The sequence below is a fragment of the Natrix helvetica genome (genome assembly GCF_964273705.1).
Source record: "Natrix helvetica genome assembly, chromosome: 3".
Lineage (NCBI taxonomy): Eukaryota > Metazoa > Chordata > Lepidosauria > Squamata > Natricidae > Natrix > Natrix helvetica.
The window spans coordinates 107,851,473-107,871,077 of record NC_138549.1 but is presented as its reverse complement, the minus strand read 5'-3'; the positions used below and the strand labels follow the sequence as shown (position 1 = coordinate 107,871,077).

The 19,605-nt window shown below is 40.3% G+C and overlaps 2 protein-coding genes across 4 annotated transcripts in view; one reads left to right on the top strand and one right to left on the bottom strand.

The window, feature by feature from the left end:
- FYB2 (FYN binding protein 2) overlaps positions 1 to 3,616 on the bottom strand; it is a 41,528-nt gene extending 37,912 nt beyond the window's left edge. The window contains exon 1 of one of the 3 annotated variants that reach the window (XM_081946487.1): positions 3,402 to 3,616. In XM_081946487.1, coding sequence (XP_081802613.1) covers positions 3,402 to 3,410 — 9 coding nt within the window. In that variant the 5' untranslated portion in view covers positions 3,411 to 3,616. Of the gene's footprint in view, positions 1 to 2,816; positions 2,957 to 3,401 lie in introns of those variants that run through there. The other 2 variants (XM_081946488.1, XM_081946489.1) reach the window with 2 other exon arrangements.
- Positions 3,617 to 19,155: 15,539 nt separating this feature from the next.
- The window catches only part of C8A (complement C8 alpha chain), a 45,226-nt gene continuing 44,776 nt past the window's right edge, over positions 19,156 to 19,605 (top strand). The window contains exon 1 of the mRNA XM_081946491.1: positions 19,156 to 19,373. Within this exon, the coding sequence (XP_081802617.1) occupies positions 19,258 to 19,373 (116 nt within the window). The 5' untranslated portion in view covers positions 19,156 to 19,257. The remainder of the gene's footprint in view (positions 19,374 to 19,605) is intronic.

Genomic DNA, 19,605 nt, shown 5'->3' with positions numbered 1-19,605 from the left:
GTTGCTAAATTAATCCACTGGTCATTATGTAAAAAATATGATTTACCAGTATCCAGAAAGTCATGGGAACATAAAGTGGAAAAAGTTATCGAAAATGAGAAGGTGAAGATCTTGTGGGACTTTCTAATACAAACAGATCATCATTTGGAGCACAACACGCCAGATATTACGGTTGTAGAGGGCCGAAGTGTACAGTTTATTGATATCACTGTTCCTGGAGATGCCAGAATTGAAGAAAAAGAAGTAGAAAAAATAATGAAATATCGCGACCTGGCCATCGAAACTATACGGCTATGGATGAAGCATGTAACAGTGATATCCATTGTCATCGGGGCACTTGGCACCATGTCCAAGAATTTTACAAGATACATCAACAAATTGCAGCTTCCTGCAATAACACCAGCGGAACTGCAAAAAACTGCGTTACTCGGAACATCTTATATTTTAAGAAGGTACTTGGTTGATACCTAGGACGCTGGAAGCAAACCGTATCTGGTATTTGTAATGCATTTTTGAATGGTCAGTTGGCTAAGTTTTATGTTTAATGAATAAGGTAAATAATCATCATCATCATCATCATAAAATCTTTGGCATCAGCAGCAACATACAGAAAATTCATGGAAACTTCAATGAACCTCTGGAAAACAAAGCTTATGGCTAATGTAGAAGAACTGGGTGAAGTTGAAATTAAACGAGGCATTTTCCAGGGTGATTCCCTTTCACCTCTACTTTTTATACTCTCAATGCTACCACTGACAACCATTTTGAAGAAGGTGAACTGTGGATACGAACTTGCAAAGAAAGGACTGAAAATTTCACACTTGGTGTACATGGATGATTTGAAGCTGTTTGGTAAAACAAAAGCTGAACTGAATTTATTAATTGAAAGCACAAAAGAATTTAGCCAAGACATTGGTATGTAGTTTGGAATTGACAAATGTGCAACAATGGAAACCAAGGCAGGCAAGGTCCTAGAAGATGATTGAATACAACAGGAGAACGAAGAAATGATAAAGGCAGTAAAACCAGAAAAAGACTATAAGTACTTGGGGATTTTAGAGGCCTCTGACTTAAAGCACCAATCGGTATTCAGCACCGATATTTCAATGCAGTTTGGCATGGAAAAATGTGCCACTGTATCCATAAAAAGGGGCAAAATCACTACATATGAGGGAATTGAAATGCCCAATGGCCAACTAATTAAATGAAATGAAAATGAAGCCTACAAATACTTAGGCATTCTGCAGTTGGATAACATCAAGCATGGAGAAGTAAAAACTATTGTCAGGGGAGAGTACACCAACAGAGTTAGGAAAATTTTGAAATCTAAATTGAATGGTGGAAATACAATCAAGGCCATAAACACCTGGGCAATACCAGTTATAAGATACACAGCTGGTATAGTTAACTGGACACAAGCTGATTTGGACATTTTGGACCGAAAAACCAGGAAACTAATGACAATGCACTACAGTTTACATCCACATGGTGATATTGATAGACTATACCTACCCCGAAAATCAGGTGGCAGAGGATTATTACAAGTGAAGCAAATAGTTGAAGAAGAAAAACATGCACTGGCTGATTATTTAAAAGAAAGTCAAGAACATCTATTAATCGAAGTAAAGAACAAAAATCTATTGAAGGCCCAACAGACAAAACAAGAATACAGAAAAGATGTGATAAAATTAAGAATGGAGAGTTGGCAGAACAAAGCATTGCATGGCCAATTTCTGGAAAACATAAAAGATAAAGTGGACAGTGAAAAAACTTGGTTATGGTTAACACCAGGTACATTAAAGAAAGAAACAGAATCACTAATCCTGGCTGCACAAGAACAAACAAATGCCATTAAGGCCAAAATCGAAAAATCCTCTGATGATGCCAAATGTAGACTTTGCAAAGAGGCTGATGAAACTGTTGACCACATACTCAGCTGCTGTAAAAAAACCGCGCAGACTGACTATAAAATGCGGCACAATTCAGTGGCACAAATGATCCACTGGAATTTGTGCAAAAATTATAATATTAAAACAGCAACAAACTGGTGGGAACATAAGCCTGAAAAAGTCGTCGAGAGTCAGATGGTCAAGATCTTGTGGGATTTTCGCATACAAACGGATAAAATACTGGCGCATAATACACCAGATATCACACTGGTTGAGAAAAATAAGGTTACAATCATAGACATCGCAATACCAGGTGATAGCAGGGTCGCCGAGAAGGAATATGAAAAAATCGCGAAATACCAGGACTTAAAAATTGAAATTCAACAATTATGGCACAAACCAGCAGTGGTAATTCCAGTGGTAATCGGCACACTGGGTGCTATTCCAAAAGCACTGGAATTACATTTAAAACAGTTAAAAATTGACAAAATCACCATCAGTCAAATGCAAAAGGCCGCACTGCTTGGATCTGCACACATATTACGAAAATACGTTACGACGTCCTAGGCCCCTGGGTGGGGCCCGACTAGTAATTAATGCCAAATCCGGCGAAACAACTGGCCGCTGTGATACAATTCTGTTGAAATAATAATAATAATAATGATGATGATGATGATGATAATGATAATGATAATGATGATAATGATAATAATAATAATAATAATAATAATAATAATAATAATAATAATAATAATAATAATAATAATGGCTCAATCTTGTCCCTTGACTATTAGGCAGAATTAAAATGGAATTGGCCACAAAAGCCAAATTACATTAGGAAATGTAGCAGTAGAAAGAGACAATGAGCTGTAACTCATTGCTATATTCCAGTTTTAGCCATATTTTTTCAGCCAGTGGTAGCCTTACCTAAAACATTGCAGGTAGAAATAAATTGTAAAGAGAAGCCATCTAGAAAGAATGGGAAGCGTTTCCCCCCTTCTGTTGTACTAGAAATGTTTACAGAGAAGCCACGTCTGCAGATGGATAAAGTTCACTTCAGAAACGTGAACCCGCTAAATAAACTCCAGGACCGAAAGCAAGAGAGGACTCCGGAAAATCCAAAGCACAACTGTGGCCCCCGGACCAGACGTTGTGCTTTGCTCTAGAGCAGTGTTTCTCAAACTTGGCGACTTTAAGTCCTGTGGACTTCAACTCCCAGCTGGGGGATTCTGGGAGTTGAAGTCCACAGGACTTAAAGTCGCCAAGTTTGAGAAACACTGCTCTAGAGTCTAGACATTAATACCTTGCTCTAGAAACCAATCCAAAGTATAGCTACCCTCCTCCTTCAAAGCAGTTTGGGCCCGGTCTACTCCCCCCCCCAATCCCCAAACCCGCTTTCCTGCTGCGCGTGGGAGCGATCCTTAACCAGCTGCAAGCCGCTGAAGAGTTAAGAGAATCGTTGTTTTGTCCCCAACCTCACAACCCCAACCTCTGGCCGGAAGAGTTACCAACCATGTCCATATTTCCCCGCTTTTTGTCGTACTCCTTCCCAAGCGGTCTCCACTCCTCCCAAGCAGCCCATGCCTTGGCTCCAAGGAGGTGAGTCTGGCCAACTTCCTCTATCCCGAACTGCCGAAAGAAAACCGGCAGCGAGAGGCAGAGGAGGAGGAGCGTCGATGCAGAAGAATCGCACCTGAGCTCAGGAATCGGCTCCTCCCTGTCTAAAGGCTGGGGCCGTCTGTAAAGCCAGATTAGGTTCACCTGTCAAAAGAGCTAGCTCTGAGATGGAGCCCTCCCTCCCTCCTTTCCTTCTTTCCTTCTTTCCTTCCTTCCTTCCTTCCCTCCCTCCTTCCTTCCTTCCTCACTCTTTCTCTCCCTCCTTCCTGTCTAAAAGCCAGATTAGATTCACCTGTCAAAAGAGCTAGCTCTGAGATGCAGTCCTCCCTCCCTCCCTTCTTTCCTTCCTTCCCTCCCTCCCTCCCTCCCTCCCTCCCTCCTTCCTTCCTTCCTTCCTTCCTTCCTTCCTTCCTTCCTTCCTTCCTTCCTCACTCTTTCTCTCCCTCCTGTCTAAAAGCCAGATTAGATTCACCTGTCAAAAGAGTTAGCTCTGAGATGGAGCCCTCCCTCCCTCCTTTACTTCTTTCTTTCCTCCCTTCCTCCCTCCCTCTTTCTCTCCCTCCTTCCTGTCTAAAAGCCAGCTTAGATTCACCTGTCAAGAGAGGTAGCTCTAAGATGGAGTCCTCCCTCCTTCCTTCCTTCCTTCCTTCCTTCCTTCCTTCCTTCCTTCCTTCCTTCCTTCCTTCCTTCCTTCCTCACTCTTTCTCTCCTTCCTTCCTGTCTAAAAGCCAGATTAGAGTCACCTGTCAAGAGCTAGCTCTAAGATGGAGTCCTCCCTCCCTCCTTCCTTCCTTCCTTCCTTCCTTCCTTCCTTCCTTCCTCACTCTTTCTCTCCTTCCTTCCTGTCTAAAAGCCAGATTAGAGTCACCTGTCAAGAGCTAGCTCTAAGATGGAGTCCTCCCTCCTTCCTTCCTTCCTTCCTTCCTTCCTTCCTTCCTTCCTTCCTTCCTTCCTCACTCTTTCTCTCCTTCCTTCCTGTCTAAAAGCCAGCTTAGATTCACCTGTCAAGAGAGCTAGCTCTAAGATGGAGTCCTCCCTCCCTCCCTCCCTCCCTCCTTCCTTCCTTCCTTCCTTCCTTCCTTCCTTCCTTCCTTCCTTCCTCACTCTTTCTCTCCTTCCTTCCTGTCTAAAAGCCAGATTAGAGTCACCTGTCAAGCTAACTCTGAGATGGAGCCTTCCCTCCTTCTCTTCCTTCTTTCCTTCCTTCCTTCCCTCCTTCCTTCCTTTTTTCCTTCCTTCCTTCCTTCCTTCCTTCCTTCCTTCCTTCCTTCCTTCCTTCCTTCCTGTCTAAAAGCCAGATTAGAGTCACCTGTCAAGCTAACTCTGAGATGGAGCCTTCCCTCCCTCTCTTCCTTCTTTCCTTCCTTCCTTCCCTCCTTCCTTCCTTCCTTCCTTCCTTCCTTCCTTCCTTCCTTCCTTCCTTCCTTCCTTCCTTCCTTCCTCTCCCTCTCCCTCTCCCTCCCTGGCATTTCCACACTGGAAGTACCAGCCTTAAGCAATGGCTACTTCATCTGGAAAGCAAGTCCCACAGCCAAGGCCTTTCAAGCAAAAATTGTGCTGCCCAAGGGACACAGCAGCGAATCAATTTAAGCCTCTTTTGCCACGCCGGACGGGGAATATAATATGTGCAAGTTGGTTTTTGTGATTATTTTGAGGAAATAATAATCAAATGTATTATTTGATACATTTCACATTCTCATCTGTTTTGGTCAGAATACAGACGGCTGCTCTGATTCAGTGCATAAAGACAACTATGCCTGGTGTTCTTCTCCTTCATTTATTTTTTCTTTCAGTTTCCTCTGAAAAGGCAATAACATACTTTAACAAATATCAAAGGAAGAAGGCTTGAGGCGGACTCTAAATTAGCCAGAGATTGAGACAAGTTAATTGCACTTTGTCTAGGCAGAGGCTACTACCCAGTCAGAATTAAATAGAATATATCCTTATTGGTTTTGATGTAGTTAAAATTTTCCCAAGGAAACCGATTGCATTTTAAATAGCTTATATAGAATAGCTAAGAACAGAACCAAATTATATCCTAATATTTAGTTTTAATCAGCTCCTATGTAAGTTTAGTGTTGATCATATTTTTAATATTTCTGCATACCAACAAACAATGGAGCACATTCTCTTATTGTTTTATTTACTGTTGGCTTGAAAATGTGTTCAGTTTTGCAGATTTAGTGCAGACTTTTAATAAAAGGCTGCCTTTCAGAATTGGTTCAAAGTTCCGGGTGAGTCAGAAAATTGTTCTACCTGCCAAGAATGTGTTTATTCTGACTGGAAAAATTTGCATTCCCTCATGAAGACCAAATGCATCTTTCATTTCAAGATGCAATGAATCTATAATTATATTAGTGCAGCCAGTCTTTGACTTACGACCACAACTGAGCCTATTTTCTGTTGTTGAGACAGTTATTAAGTGAGGTTTGCTCCATTTTACGACCTTACGACAATTAAGTGTTGTTAAGTTAGTAGCATGGTTGTTAAATGAATCAAGTTTCCCCATTGACTTTGCTTGTCAGAAGGTTACAAAAGGGGATCACATGACCCCGGGACACTGCAATCGTCATAAATATGAGTCAGTTGCCAAGGGTCTGAATTTAGATCATGTAACTATGGGAATGCTGCAAAGTGTGAAAAATGATCATAAGTCCCTTTTTTTCAATGCTGTTGTGCCTTCAAATGGTCACTAAACAAACTGTTGTAAGTCAAGGACTAAGGTAAAGGTAAAGGTTCCCCTCGCACATATGTGCTAGTTGACCCTAGGGGGGGGGGGTGCTAATCTCCGTTTCAAAGCAGAAGAGCCAGCACTGTCCGCAGATATCTCCCTGGTCCTGTGGCCAGCATGACTAAACGCTGAAGGTGCACAGAACGCTGTTACCTTCCCACCAAAGGCGGTTCCTATTTTTCTACTTGCATTTTTTTACATGCTTTTGAACTGCTGGGTTGGCAAAAGCTGGGATAAGTAACGGGATCTCACTCCGTTATACGGCTCTATGGATTCAAACCGCTGAACTGCCGACTTTTCTGATCACAGGTAGTCAAGGACATTACATGCACTACATACTATCATGGATCTGATTGCCATTTCATGGTGCCCGGAGATGGATTGTCTATAGCAGGGGTGTCCAAACTTGGGAACTTTAAGACTTGTGGACTTCAACTCCCAGAATTCCCCAGCCAGCATGGCTGGCTGGGGAATTCTGGGAGTTGAAGTCCACAAGTCTTAAAGTTCCCAAGTTTGGACACCCCTGGTCTATAGTATGCAGAGCCATGGGAGAAATCATCTTTAGTTCTGAATGGAGAGGCATTACCCCAGACAGGCCAAGTGTTCAACTTGGAGATTCTCCTAGATTCACGACTCCTGCTCAAAGAATAAGTGGCAGTTGTGGCCAAAAGAGCCTTTGTACAACTTTGGGGAAACAGTGTCCTTTTCTGGATTGTGAGGCTGTTTAAGTGCTAATCTCAGTTTTTTTTAGAATGACAACCAACCTCTTTGGAGAGATTAATTGTCGCTTTGTCCAATCAAGGAAAATGTCCCATTTCTGGTCCTGGATCTATTCAAGCTACAAATCTATTTACTGTTAACTTACCTTCCTAAATATCCTTAATGCAATTATTAATATCTAATCTAGTTTCACCGTTTGTGCCATTATAGAACTGACATCATATTGGAGAGATTAGGGCTGTGGAAATATTTATTCAGGGCAGTCCATTTGTGGTCAGCTTGTTAGATGTTTTAGGGGTCACTACTGTGCCACACTAAAAATTAGGAATTTGTCACTTGGTGGGCAGGCTCCCTTGTCATTTTTTCATGCATGAATCTGTGTTAATTTGAAAACCTCCTGAAGCTACAAGAGGTGTATTGAGGAAAATATAAAGTGCTTTGGAATGGCCATGGAAAGATGCCAATGAAAAGCAATTAAGTTTTTTTTTTAAAGAAAATAATGCCATTATTCATAATACCGAAAGTTAAATAGAGCTTGAAATATATCATATATTAAACCAGTTTTAAAAGGTGGAATGTATGACTCATTCTATTTTAATGACACTTCCTATTTCTTAACAATGAAGTGAAGATTAAAGTCTACCTACTCCAGTAGTTAAAAATCCAAGGTGGGTTATAAAAGTAATTTTAAGAAATAACACTAGCATAACACTTAAATAATGATCATTAAGTAGTGATTTTGTGTAGGCTGTGCTATGAATAACATGCATTCTAAGGCAACAATTGACATATTAATATTAAATGCCACATCTCCAAAAAATATCAAAAATAGTTTGAAATTATTTGTTAGAATATTATTTGTTATTAAATACCAATAATTGTAGGTTAAAAAGAGAATTGTTTTGTGATTCAATCCGATGAGGGCAACATACAGAGGCTGAGATGTCATACAAGTGGCTCCATAAATCAAGTGAATTATGAACAGGAAGTTGACCATGCTAATGTTTATCCATGTACCTTTCAAGTCATTTTGTATGTTAGATTATTTGGGCTACCTGAGAGCTACGATTAAACATCTACCTCAGATGCCTGGTAAAATGCAGTTTTTAAAAAAGCACCCGAGAAAGTAGAAAGCTTGGAAAAGAAAAATAGTAATTTTTTTAAAAAATCCACCAGGATTTTTCAAGCCAGGAAACTTCTATTTGTAAAGCAAGAGTTAGAGCCACTCCTGATAAAAAAAAAAATCAATTTAGTTGAAAAGGACCCACTCCATCTGCAAAGCAGCTAATGAACTGATAGGATTGTTTTGCAATAAAATGAAGGGTGCTATTTGTAATAAAGGGACGTGGTGGCTCAATGACTAAGATGCTGAGCTTGTCGATCAGAAAGCTTGGCAGTTCGGCGGTTCGAATCCCAAGCTCCGCGGAACAGAGTGAGCTCCCGTTACTTGTCCCAGCTTCCGCTAACCTAGCAGTTTGAAAGCATGTAAAAATGCAAGTAGAAAAATAGGAACCATCTTTGGTGGGAAGGTAACAGTGTTCCGTGTACCTTTAGGGTTTAGTCATGCCAGTCACATGACCAAGGAGACCTCTTCAGACAGCGCTGACTCTTCGGCTTTGAAACTGAGATGAGCACCACCCCCTAGAGTCAAGAACGACTATCACATATGTGCGAGGGGCAGGGACGTGCGGTCAGGGGAGACAGGGGAGGCAGAGCCTCACCTCTTATCATGAAATAATAATATATAATAATAATATATATTTCCTCCCATCCCTTTTACACGGCTCCCGCTAAGCTCTGGTAAGAAGAGCCTTTGGGGAGTGAAGAGAAAGAGGAGGGAGGAGGAGGAGGAGGTGCACACACGGGGCGGTGCCAGCTGGGCAACCGGCGGAGGCAGGAGGGTTCTCGGAAGCGCCAATAACCTTCCTGCCTCTGCTGTACTTTACGCGCTCCTCGCGACTGCAATAGACGTCCAGAAGTGGCAGGGGCTGTTGGGCTGGAAGCCCAAACCCCATTAGCCACAAAAGCCGCTTCTGGACATATATTGCTGTCGCGAGGAGCGCGCGAAGTCCAGCAGAGGCAGGAAGGTTCTCGTTGTTCCCCAGTCGCTTTCGTGGCTTCGTCATCAAGACGAAGTCCGGGAGCACCGACATTTCTGCCTCCGATGGACTTCGTCTTGATGATGTCGCCGCAGCTGCCGGGCACGAACGAACGGAGGTAGACAGAGTGGCGCCGAGGCAGTCCGGCGGACGAGCGACCAAGGATCAGGCTGCCTGATCCTCCATCGCTCGTTTGCTCGCTCTTTCGTCCGCCCGGACCCCTCGGCGCCGCTCTGGCTATCTCCGTCTGGCTGCGCCCAGCAGCTGCGGCGACGTCATCAAGACGAAGTGGCTTGGAGGCGAAGTGCTTTTCAGTGCTTTTCTGTGCGTCTGGCGTTTAGGTAGATAGCCGGATGTCCTAAACGCCAGACGCACAGAAAAGCACTGAAAGCGCGCTCAGGAAGGCGGGAATGGGATCACATGTGCTGGAGGCTGAGGCAGCCTCAGCCTCCAGCACACGTGGTCCCATTCCCTGCCTTCCTGGTGACGTCACCAGCCTCACCAGCCATAAACCTCACCGCACGTCACTGGCGAGGGGAACCTTTATCTTTATTTGTAATAAATGGGAACCTTGAGTTAATAACTTGAACAGCATACTTCAGAGGCAGAACAGAAAAATGCACCCTAAAGTTATTCCAACAGTGAGTTCCAACAGCATGGTCTGTTTTATTCCCTCAAAAAATGGTTGCTTATCTATTCTGATGATGATACAACTGGGTAACAAGGATAAAGCTTTTTTATTTATTTCCTTCCTTCCTTCCTCTTTGACTTGTGCTGCTCAGATATTTATCTGACTTATTCTCTCTCTAAAAAGGAAGAGAGAACACTTACGTCTGGAATAAAACTTATCTCCGTTTTTCTTTCATGCAAGCTCCAGCCTCAAAAATACTTTTTTTTATAGAAGGTGCACTCCTATCTTCAGGGTTTCATTCCATGCATTCTTTCCATTGTATAAAGCTATCGGTTATCCAACCTGGTACAGCTGTGATATGACTATAAACCACTCTCCTTTTATCCTTTCCCTGACCTTTGATGGAAGGTTGTCTTTTTAAAGGCCATTCTTTTCCTCTGTACCAGCAAGAAACCTGAGGTACAACAGTTGTCATGTAAACATATTTTGTTATAAATCTTCCCAAACAATAATATCTCCCAAAGCAAATACATGGAAATATGTAGAAGTAAACATTTTCTCTGAGCAAAAGAGATTTGCTTTTATTTCTTGATAACAGATACGATCATCTATTTCATAGGTTAATATTGTGGGTAAAATATAATCTGAATAAGGAAGGGAGAGCCAATTTCAGGTTTTCAATAGGCTGGAAGCTCATTTGAAGGCACAATCTAAGTACATAAACTCATAACTAAGTTTATAACTCAAATGTTATACACATTTGCCTTCATAAATATTATAAACATTTACCTTCATAAAGGTAAATGTTTATAATTATGAATTAGGTCCACAGATCACATCTAATTGGTACAGACTTGAGTAACTGCATTAAAGCAATTTACTAAGCTTGGATAGATTTAACATAAGTTAGAATTTTGACTTTTGAAACCATCTCCCCTGCCCGCCCCCTCCAGTCAATGGAAGAAATGTTTTTTTCCAGAAACTTGTCACTGGTGCCAAAATGGGAAGTTTTGCTCTGTTCTCAAGCTCTCGGAGATTTCTTCTATACTTTGCTGTTCTTATGACTAGAACCTGAATAACTTATCAGTGATTTTTGACAATTACTTCTGCTTTTGTGTCGTGGTATCTGTTGTCCTTTCTCTTCAATTCTGTGCTTAAGAGCAATTTATGACCAATGTAGATAATTCTCAGCACCACCTAGGAGCCTATTCAAAGTGCAATGTTGATTTGGGAGCTTGTGCAAATCATATCTATCCTGGAAACATTTCAACCAGGAATGGGGAAGAAGGCTGAGACAAGCTGCCTTCTACTGAACTGGCCTGAAGTGATTTGAGGCCATAGACATTACTTTGTTGAGTTAAACCAGGTAAACTCTGCAGCAAAATCAAATCAAATTGCTTTTATGATATAAATCACTTCATTAAAGTGAATTTTAGTTGTTTTCTGTACCCATATATTCTCCATGTGTTAGTTCTAGTTAGAGCAGCATCTAATTCACACAATTCTTTTGATAGACTGCTATCATCTACCATTTCAACCTTTTATTTCCCAGGCTAATAATTGCCAGATATATCACAGACCTGTCACATGGATTCAGACTATTTTCTGTATGGGTTTCTGTTGGGAATATGTGCTAGATTCGTATCTTGTGTTTTCTCTAGAGCACACAGAGACAAAAGCCTACAAGATAAGTTGGATAGAAAGAGAATGATTGCCTCAAAAATATCCAGTAAACTTCTATGATTGAGGTGACCCAGAACTCCTTGTCACATCTGCTGCAAACCACATCTGCTGTGGGATACCTTCTAGTTTTTCAGTATCATCTTAAAATGTGGCATAGCCAGAAATGACTTCAATACTTTAGATGGTGCTATAGCATCATCCCTGTAACTTGAACCTCTTGCTTATGTTAAAAAGGTAAAGATTCCCCTCGCATATATGTGCTAGTCCTTCCTGACTCTAGGCGGCAGTGTTTATCTCTGTTTCAAAGCCGAAGAGCCAGTGCTGTCCAAATATGTCTCTGTGGTCATGTGGCCAGCATGACTAAATGCCAAAGGCACATGGAACTGTAGATTGGCAGAAGCTGGGACAAGTAAGGGGAGCTCACTCCGTTACGCGGGGCTAGGGATTATGTTTATGATTATGATTATAATTATAATTATGTTAATGCACTCTAAAAAAAAATCCCCCTAGCTCTACAAAACAAATAAGGTTTGTTTTGGAAGAAAATAAATTTCTTCTCCTTTGTCAAGGCTTAGCTTGCCATTACTCTGTATATCTCACAGGTAACATGATCATTAATTTGTAAATTATAAAGAATGGATAACATATGAGTGCTATTCCTAAGCAAAGAGGGAAGCTAGAGGAATTGTGTGAAAGGTGCCAGATTTTTATTCCAGTAATGCCCAAATCTTAAAAAGAGTTCCCCAATCATTGCCTGATTACAGTTACGTGAAGAGTCAGTCTCCATCTCCTAACATTAAGTCTATTTTTCTCACTGGAAGCAGCATTTGTTTTCTCAGGTCAAAGCTTGTATCTACAGAGAAAATGCCAAGGAGACAAAGCACTGGAGCTTGTTACAGGCACAGCCTTATCTGACAACTGCCTCTTAACCTGAATAAACTGAGGAATTTATTTTGTCTCTTTCTACTCCTATGACTCCAGCGAAACATTTTTTAATTCTCCTCAAGATTTTGCTTTCAGGAGCAAAACAGAGCCATATTTCCAGGCACTAGCTGTCTGAAATCCACTCAGCCTAATCTTCAAGGGTTAATCTTTTCTTTGGGGGGGGGGGTGTTAGAAGCTCAGCTGACACTGCAGTCTAATCAATTCAGTTTGCAATCTCAATAAGTAATAAAAAGAATGTCTCATTTAGGAGAAAAGGAGGACTTGATGCAAATTCATTAAGATGTTAACCCCCCCCCCCCCAAATAAAATATTCCTTCCTAAAACGATAGTTTTATCAGAGAGACACAACTCTGTGACATCTTTGATGTGGAGAAGTACATTTTCTTCTTAAATGGATCAAAGCTCTTCCAATTTTAAAACACTCGTACGGTATTAAAAAACTCACCTAGATTTGTGTTTCTTCTAAATTTTGCTTTAATATTTAGATGAACATGTACAATTTATACGAAGTTGAATTAAATAACAATCACATTTTATATGAATGGAAATGTGTGAATAGAAATCTAAAGATGGCCTATAGTTTCCATAGCCTTTTGCATTGTAGAAACCATTTTTAGAACTCTAGTTACACAGAGTTCTTTCAAAAGAAAGTTCCTGAAAATTGTAAATTGTTACACCCAATCTATTCAAATTTAGTTCTCAGAACTCTAGCACAGTGTCTCAATCTTGGAAGCTTCAAGATGGGTAGACTTCAATGGTGGCTGGGGAATTCTGGGAGTTGAAGTCTGTCCATCTTCAAGCTGCTATGGTTGAGAAACTCTGCTCTAGCACAAGTGATGATGATTAGACTAAGGAAGCTCTTTTCAATCTAGGAGAAACTTCAATTGCCAAAATCGATTGGGTGATGCACTTGATATATTTGAACTTTTTTCCATTTTTCTCCCCCTACCATTATGCCTTCTTTGAATTTATCTATTCTCATTGCAGGCAAGGAATAGGTTGTGATTTTGGGGTAAGAAAAAAGATAAGTGCATGATCTGATGCTTTGATCAACATGACAAAAGCAACTTTTGCACCATTATGTCCCTAGTCACAAGACTTGTACAAAAGGGCAGAACTTACAATAAAACGGTGTGGTGCTGCTTTTATCATCTGTGCATCCTCCCCTGCGGACGTTTCTGTGAAGGAGATCTGTCAAGCCCATGTGCATTCATTTGGAGGCAAATTGCATTCAGTATAGTGATAATGGATGGTAATTACCACTACGTTTTAACTGAATCCCCTGGCATTCAGTATCCTCAATAGAGCCGACTATAATAATCCTTCAATGTATCTTCTGCAAATTCCACAGTATTGAGTACTGGAAAATTTCTACTGTAAGTCTTAGTTAGGCAAAGGCTTTTTTTTTTTTGCTACAGTTTTCCACTAGAGGACGAGCTAACCCAGCTTTAGTTGCATCAGGATTTTTTTCAAGATATTTCTCTACAGTTTTGGGGGAGGGGAAAATGTTCACAGTATTTATTGATCTTCAGGTTAAAATCAGACAAGGTGAATAATGACAACTTTTACTGAAGCAACTTATTATTAGCCAGACTGATGGAATTTACTGCACATCTAATAATTCTCCCTTCAGTAATTTTTAAGAGAAGTCCTCTCAAACAGGGCAATAAAATGTTGCATTGGAAACGGACTTTACTGTTGTCAGCTGCTCCAGTTTCCCACCACATGACTTGGAGCAGTGGTGGGATTCAGCCAGTTCACACCACTTTGGAAGAACCGGTGGTTAAGTTTCTGAGCAGTTTGGTGAACTGGTTGTTGGAAGAAATCATTAGGGCAGAGAACCGGTTGTCAAATGATTTGAATCCCACCACTGACTTGGAGGTTTTAATATGCTACTTCTGTATAGATTAGGCCAGGGGTTAGGTGACTTTGACTAAGCCAGCTAAGGAATTCTGGGAGTTGAAGTCCTCAAGTCTTAAAGTTGCCAAATTTGGAGAGCCCTGCTATCGTGAGAGAGTTGTCAAGTTTAGTCTTTGTGCTGAAAATCATTGGATCAGTTTCTTTCTCTTGGCTTTCTTTCATTCATAGCTGATCCACTCCAGGGTTTGTTTAGTGCCATGGTATTCCACCATGGGGTTAGTTTTGAGACATGTGGCGATGCAATGATTGCTGTCTTTTGCCTTGTGGATTTAGTATGGGAGAGTGTGCCAAATAACCCAGATGCTGGAGCAGCTCCAGTGGGTTGCCCTCCAGAATTGCTAGCCAAATTCAGTTTTGGCTAGGAATGCTGGGAGCTGCCATCCAACACATGTGGAGAGCCTGAGGCTAGGAAGAACGGCTGTTCTTTGGGGACATTGCCTTGAAGGTCACTGCACCAGCTGAACAGAGTGAGAGTATAGGACCCAACATTTATTTGCAGCTTTCTAATATTAATGCATATGGGAGTATAGTTTTTAGCCATCATTTTTAATATGTAACTTCCTGCAACATGAGATGTGTTTTATTCATCTGTGATATGCTTAGTGTCTTGAATCTCTCCAGCATTTTTTCTACCTTCCTGGTTGACAGCATCACACACTCACTAAAGTGGCACCTTCTCTTTCGGAAACTGGAGATGTGCTTGTTTTATTTCTGGAAGAGCTACAAATAACTTTAATTATATGAAGTGTGTTTCCGATGCCACTGTCAGCATAGCTAAGATAGATATAATGCTTCAGCAATCTCGCTAGATGCTGAGAAGGACAATATTTGGGCATTTTTATTAGAGGATGGTCAGGCTTTGGGTTGGAGAGATTCCTGGTGGCCAGTTTACATGGCATATTAAATTAAAGGAAGATTTCATATTGTCAGTTACTTCTTTCTTCTCTCCAATTGCTTTAGAAATCAAAGATTTAGATTCTAGTGATGCAGTGACTGAGTAGGCAAACATGACAGCCAATATGTGCTAAGCAATAACTCACTCTGCTTGGATGCTGGAAACTATTTTATTGAGACAGACAATGGGGAAAAATGAATTGCCATTTTCTTTAGGGCCCTGTGCGGTGTGCATTTTGTTTTCCCTAAGTGAATTCATTGGTAGGTTCGGCATATTATTTTCTAAAGCTTTGCTGTAAAGTGAGATCTGGCTTGCAAACTCCACTTGAACAGATGGTAAGAATGGCTGAATTCATATAGCCCAAAGGAAGCCCAAACTGAGTTTGTGTCATCTTCATTATTCATTGAGGTGACTACTATTCAGTTCTACTCCCATATGTTATCCCATTTTAAGTCTAATCTTAGCAAGGCTTAGCTAAGGTTGAGTCAAATCAAATCTTTATTACAGCAATAAACAACATAGGGGTTTAATCTGCTTTATAACACCATAGAATATAACAGAATAATAATTATTTTTTAAAAAGTCTTTGCTTATTTATTTTCTCAGTCCATTTCCTGGAAAACTGGGTGACGATTCTAGAAGACATGGCATTAATTCTGGCAACATTGACCACTGGACACATGGACTGATGTAGAATTAACAACGTTTAAAAAATAGGCAGAGACATTCAGAAAGTTGTCTGTTTTTATATCTTAAGCTACTTCTCTGTTTTATTCTGTCAACTGTGTAAGAGTATTTTTTTTTGTCATGCATTAGTTCAAATATGTCCTAAAATTATCAAAGGTGCAGGTGAAACTTGAAAAAATAGAATATCGTGCAAAAGTTCATTTATTTCAGTAATGCAACTTAAAAGGTGAAACTAATTTGAGATAAGACTCATTACATGCAAAGCAAGATAGTTCAAGCCGTGAATTGTCATAATTTTGATGATTATGGCATACAGCTCATGAAAACCCCAAATCCAGCATCTCAGAAAATTAGAATATTACATGCAATCAATAAAACAAGGATTGTACATAGAACAATATCGGACCTCTGAAAAATATAAGCATGCATATGTACTCAGTACTTGGTTTGGGCCCCTTTTGCAGCAATTACTGCCTCAATGTGGCGTGTCATGGAAGCTATCAGCCTGTGGCACTGGTGAGGTGTTATGAAAGACCAGGATGCTTCTATAGCGGCCTTCAGCTCTTCTGCATTGTTCGGTCTCATGTCTCTCATCTTTCTCTTGGCAATGCCCCATAGATTCTCTATGGGGTTCAGGTCAGGCAAGTTTGCTGGCCAATCAAGCACAGTAATCCCACGGTCATTGAACCAGGTTTTGGTCCTTTTGGCAGTGTGGGCAGCTGGAAAATGAAGTCAGCATCCCCATAAATGTCATCTGCAGAAGAAAGCATGAAGGGCTCCAAAATCTCCTGGTAGACGGCTGCGTTGACCCTGGTCTTAATGAACCACAGTGGTCCAAAGTCCTGTTGCTCAGTGGTCCAAAGTCCTCTTTTCTGATAAGAACAACTTTTGCATCTCATTTGGAAACCAAGTATGGAGGAAGAATGGAGGAAGAATGGAGAGGCCAATCAAGCACAGTAATCCCACGGTCATTGAACCAGTTTTTGGTGCTTTTGGCAAAAGTTGCTCTCATCATAAAAGAGGACTTTGGACCACTTAGCAACAGTACTTTGGACCACTGTGCTTCATTAAGACCAGGGTCAACGCAGCTGTCTACCAGGAGATGTTGGAGCACTTCATGCTTCCTTCCGCAGACGAGCTTTATGGGGATGCTGACTTCATTTTCCAGCTTCCCACACTGCCAAAAGCACCAAAACCTGGTTCAATGACCATGGGATTACTGTGCTTGATTGGCAAGCAAACTCGCCTGACCTGAACCCCATAGAGAATCTATGGGGCATTGCCAAGAGAAAGATGAGAGACATGAGACCGAACAATGAAGAAGAGCTGAAGGCTGCTATTGAAGCATCCTGGTCTTCCATAACACCTCAGCAGTGCCACAGGCTGATAGCTTCCATGCCACGCCACATTGAGGCAGTAATTGCTGCAGAAGGGGCCCAAACCAAGTACTGAGTACATATGCATGCTTATACTTTTCAGAGGTCCGATATTGTTCTATGTACAACCCTTGTTTTATTGATTGCATGTAATATTCTAATTTTCTGAGATGGTGGATTTGGGGTTTTCATGAGCTGTACGCCATAATCATCACAATTATGACAAATCACGCCTTGAACTATCTTGCTTTGCATGTAATGAGTCTATCTCATATATTAGTTTCACCTTTTAAGTTGCATTACTGAAATAAATGAACTTTTGCACGATATTCTAATTTTTTGAGTTTCACCTTTATCTACCTTTTTTATTTATTTATTTATTTATTTCTTAGCGCTTATAGACCGCCCCCTCTCCCAAAAGGGACTCGGGGTGGTGTACAGTCCATATCAAAAACATCATAAATAACTATAAAATTTAAACAATTAAAATTATTAAGTGGATAGATACATAAATAAGAGGAGGATAAAAATAGACAGAACTGTAATTGCTAAGTAAATAATTTAAAATATACAAAATTTAAAACCCCAGTGTCCTATAAAATTAAGTCCCCTATACCTTCTATAATGCAGATGCATATTGGACTGTTTATTTGTAGCATTGCTCCATATCTATTGTAGAATGCCAAACCAGGGAAAGTCCAACTGGAATCTTAACATATGCTCCTTAAAACATAAAGTTGTAGCTTACAGTAATTTATTCTCAGAGAGGTCCTCTGCTTCAGACCAAATAAGATAAGCCAAGTTGCGATCCTGTAAAATTCCTCCAAAATGGATATTTCTGCAACATTTCATTACAATAGGTTGGCTAAAGAAAGATCAAAAACTAGCTGGATACCCGTCTTCATGATGAAATTATGTGATCAGACTATGCAGGAGAAATTTGGTTCACAATCGGTTGGCTCAGTGGTGGTTGGTGAGGTACCAACGTTTAATACTGAATGAAGGAGTGGAATGTCTGCCAGTTTGAACTGAGGTAATGGAATGTGAGGAAACTGGCAGTTGGAACAGAGTTCTTTTCAGGTGGGGAGGGAGAGTAAAATGTCTAACTCTGTAGCATCAGAGCATCTTAATATAAGGCAACAGGCAGTTGGGGGGGGGTGGAATTCCTTAGCATCAGAGTGTTAATTACTGTATAAGAAATACTAATTATCTGATGGTTATTTCAAAAAATCCTTTCTTATCTAGTACCTAAAAGCCAAGAGGCACATACATGCCAAATTTCAAGTTTGTAGGATTATTTGTTTTGAAGTCCCAATATTATCCCAAGTTGGGGACAACATGGCTTTAATTAGCTATTGCAGAGAAACAATCAGAGGATATATATTTGTCTCCCACAAAGCACCACAAAGTCATCTGAGTGGCATGATCCAACATATCACAGGTCTGTCTGACTTGTACATACATATCAGATGAATGCATCGCTACATATGGCCATGGTTTTTTTTCTAGTCAAATTTACACTTGACAAAATAGTGTTAATATTAGTGAAATCCAGTATCTATATCTGGAAACATCCCATATGTTAAATGTCGTACTTGGAAGAAGAGAGGGAAAACCATTGGGATAAAATTTATGCTCTTGATTGTTTTGACTTTTCCTTCAGTAATACTGTCCTTAACTCCTAACTATCACAACCGCATGTAGATAAAACAAGCAGCAATTAAGTTCATGTTCTTATACCTTTAATTTGTAATACATGGGCTTCATAACAAAGAGTTCAGTTCCATTAACCAAACGTAGTGAACTTTGGCATGAACACAAAAGCTTGTTTAAATATGTCAGCTATCTTGAAATGTCTGCCATGTAGAATCCAATTTGATTGGTTTCCTCCCTCCCATTTTGTTTGTTTTTCTTTTTGTCAATTATTCACAATATCAAAGAACATTCGAGACACAAAATACACTCTTAAAAAAAAAAAAACCAGACCACTCCCAAGTGGGTACTCAAAGTTTTTCAAACCAAAAAAATAAATAAATGAAAAGCATTTGGTTTTGCTAAAAGAAAATGAAGATCCACCCAAATAATATACTTTTTCCTATAATTGTCTCAATAGCTTACTTGCTATTATGTCAAAATACAGATGCAGCAGAGAGTAAGATAACCGGATTGCCTTCCCAGAGGTAAGTCTATCTCCATGTAATTTAAGATACTACCTGTCATATAGAAATTGTTATCTGGTCAGTACATCAATTCAAACTCGCATATGAGCCGTATGGGTACCATTATCTTAAAGCAGCTAACAAAAAATGGTTGACACAATTGTCCCATCACTGTGGAGCAGTAACACAAATCATTTTTTGAGTCTCATAATTACATCTGTTTAAGACATTTCCTCCTGAGCCACAATTTGTT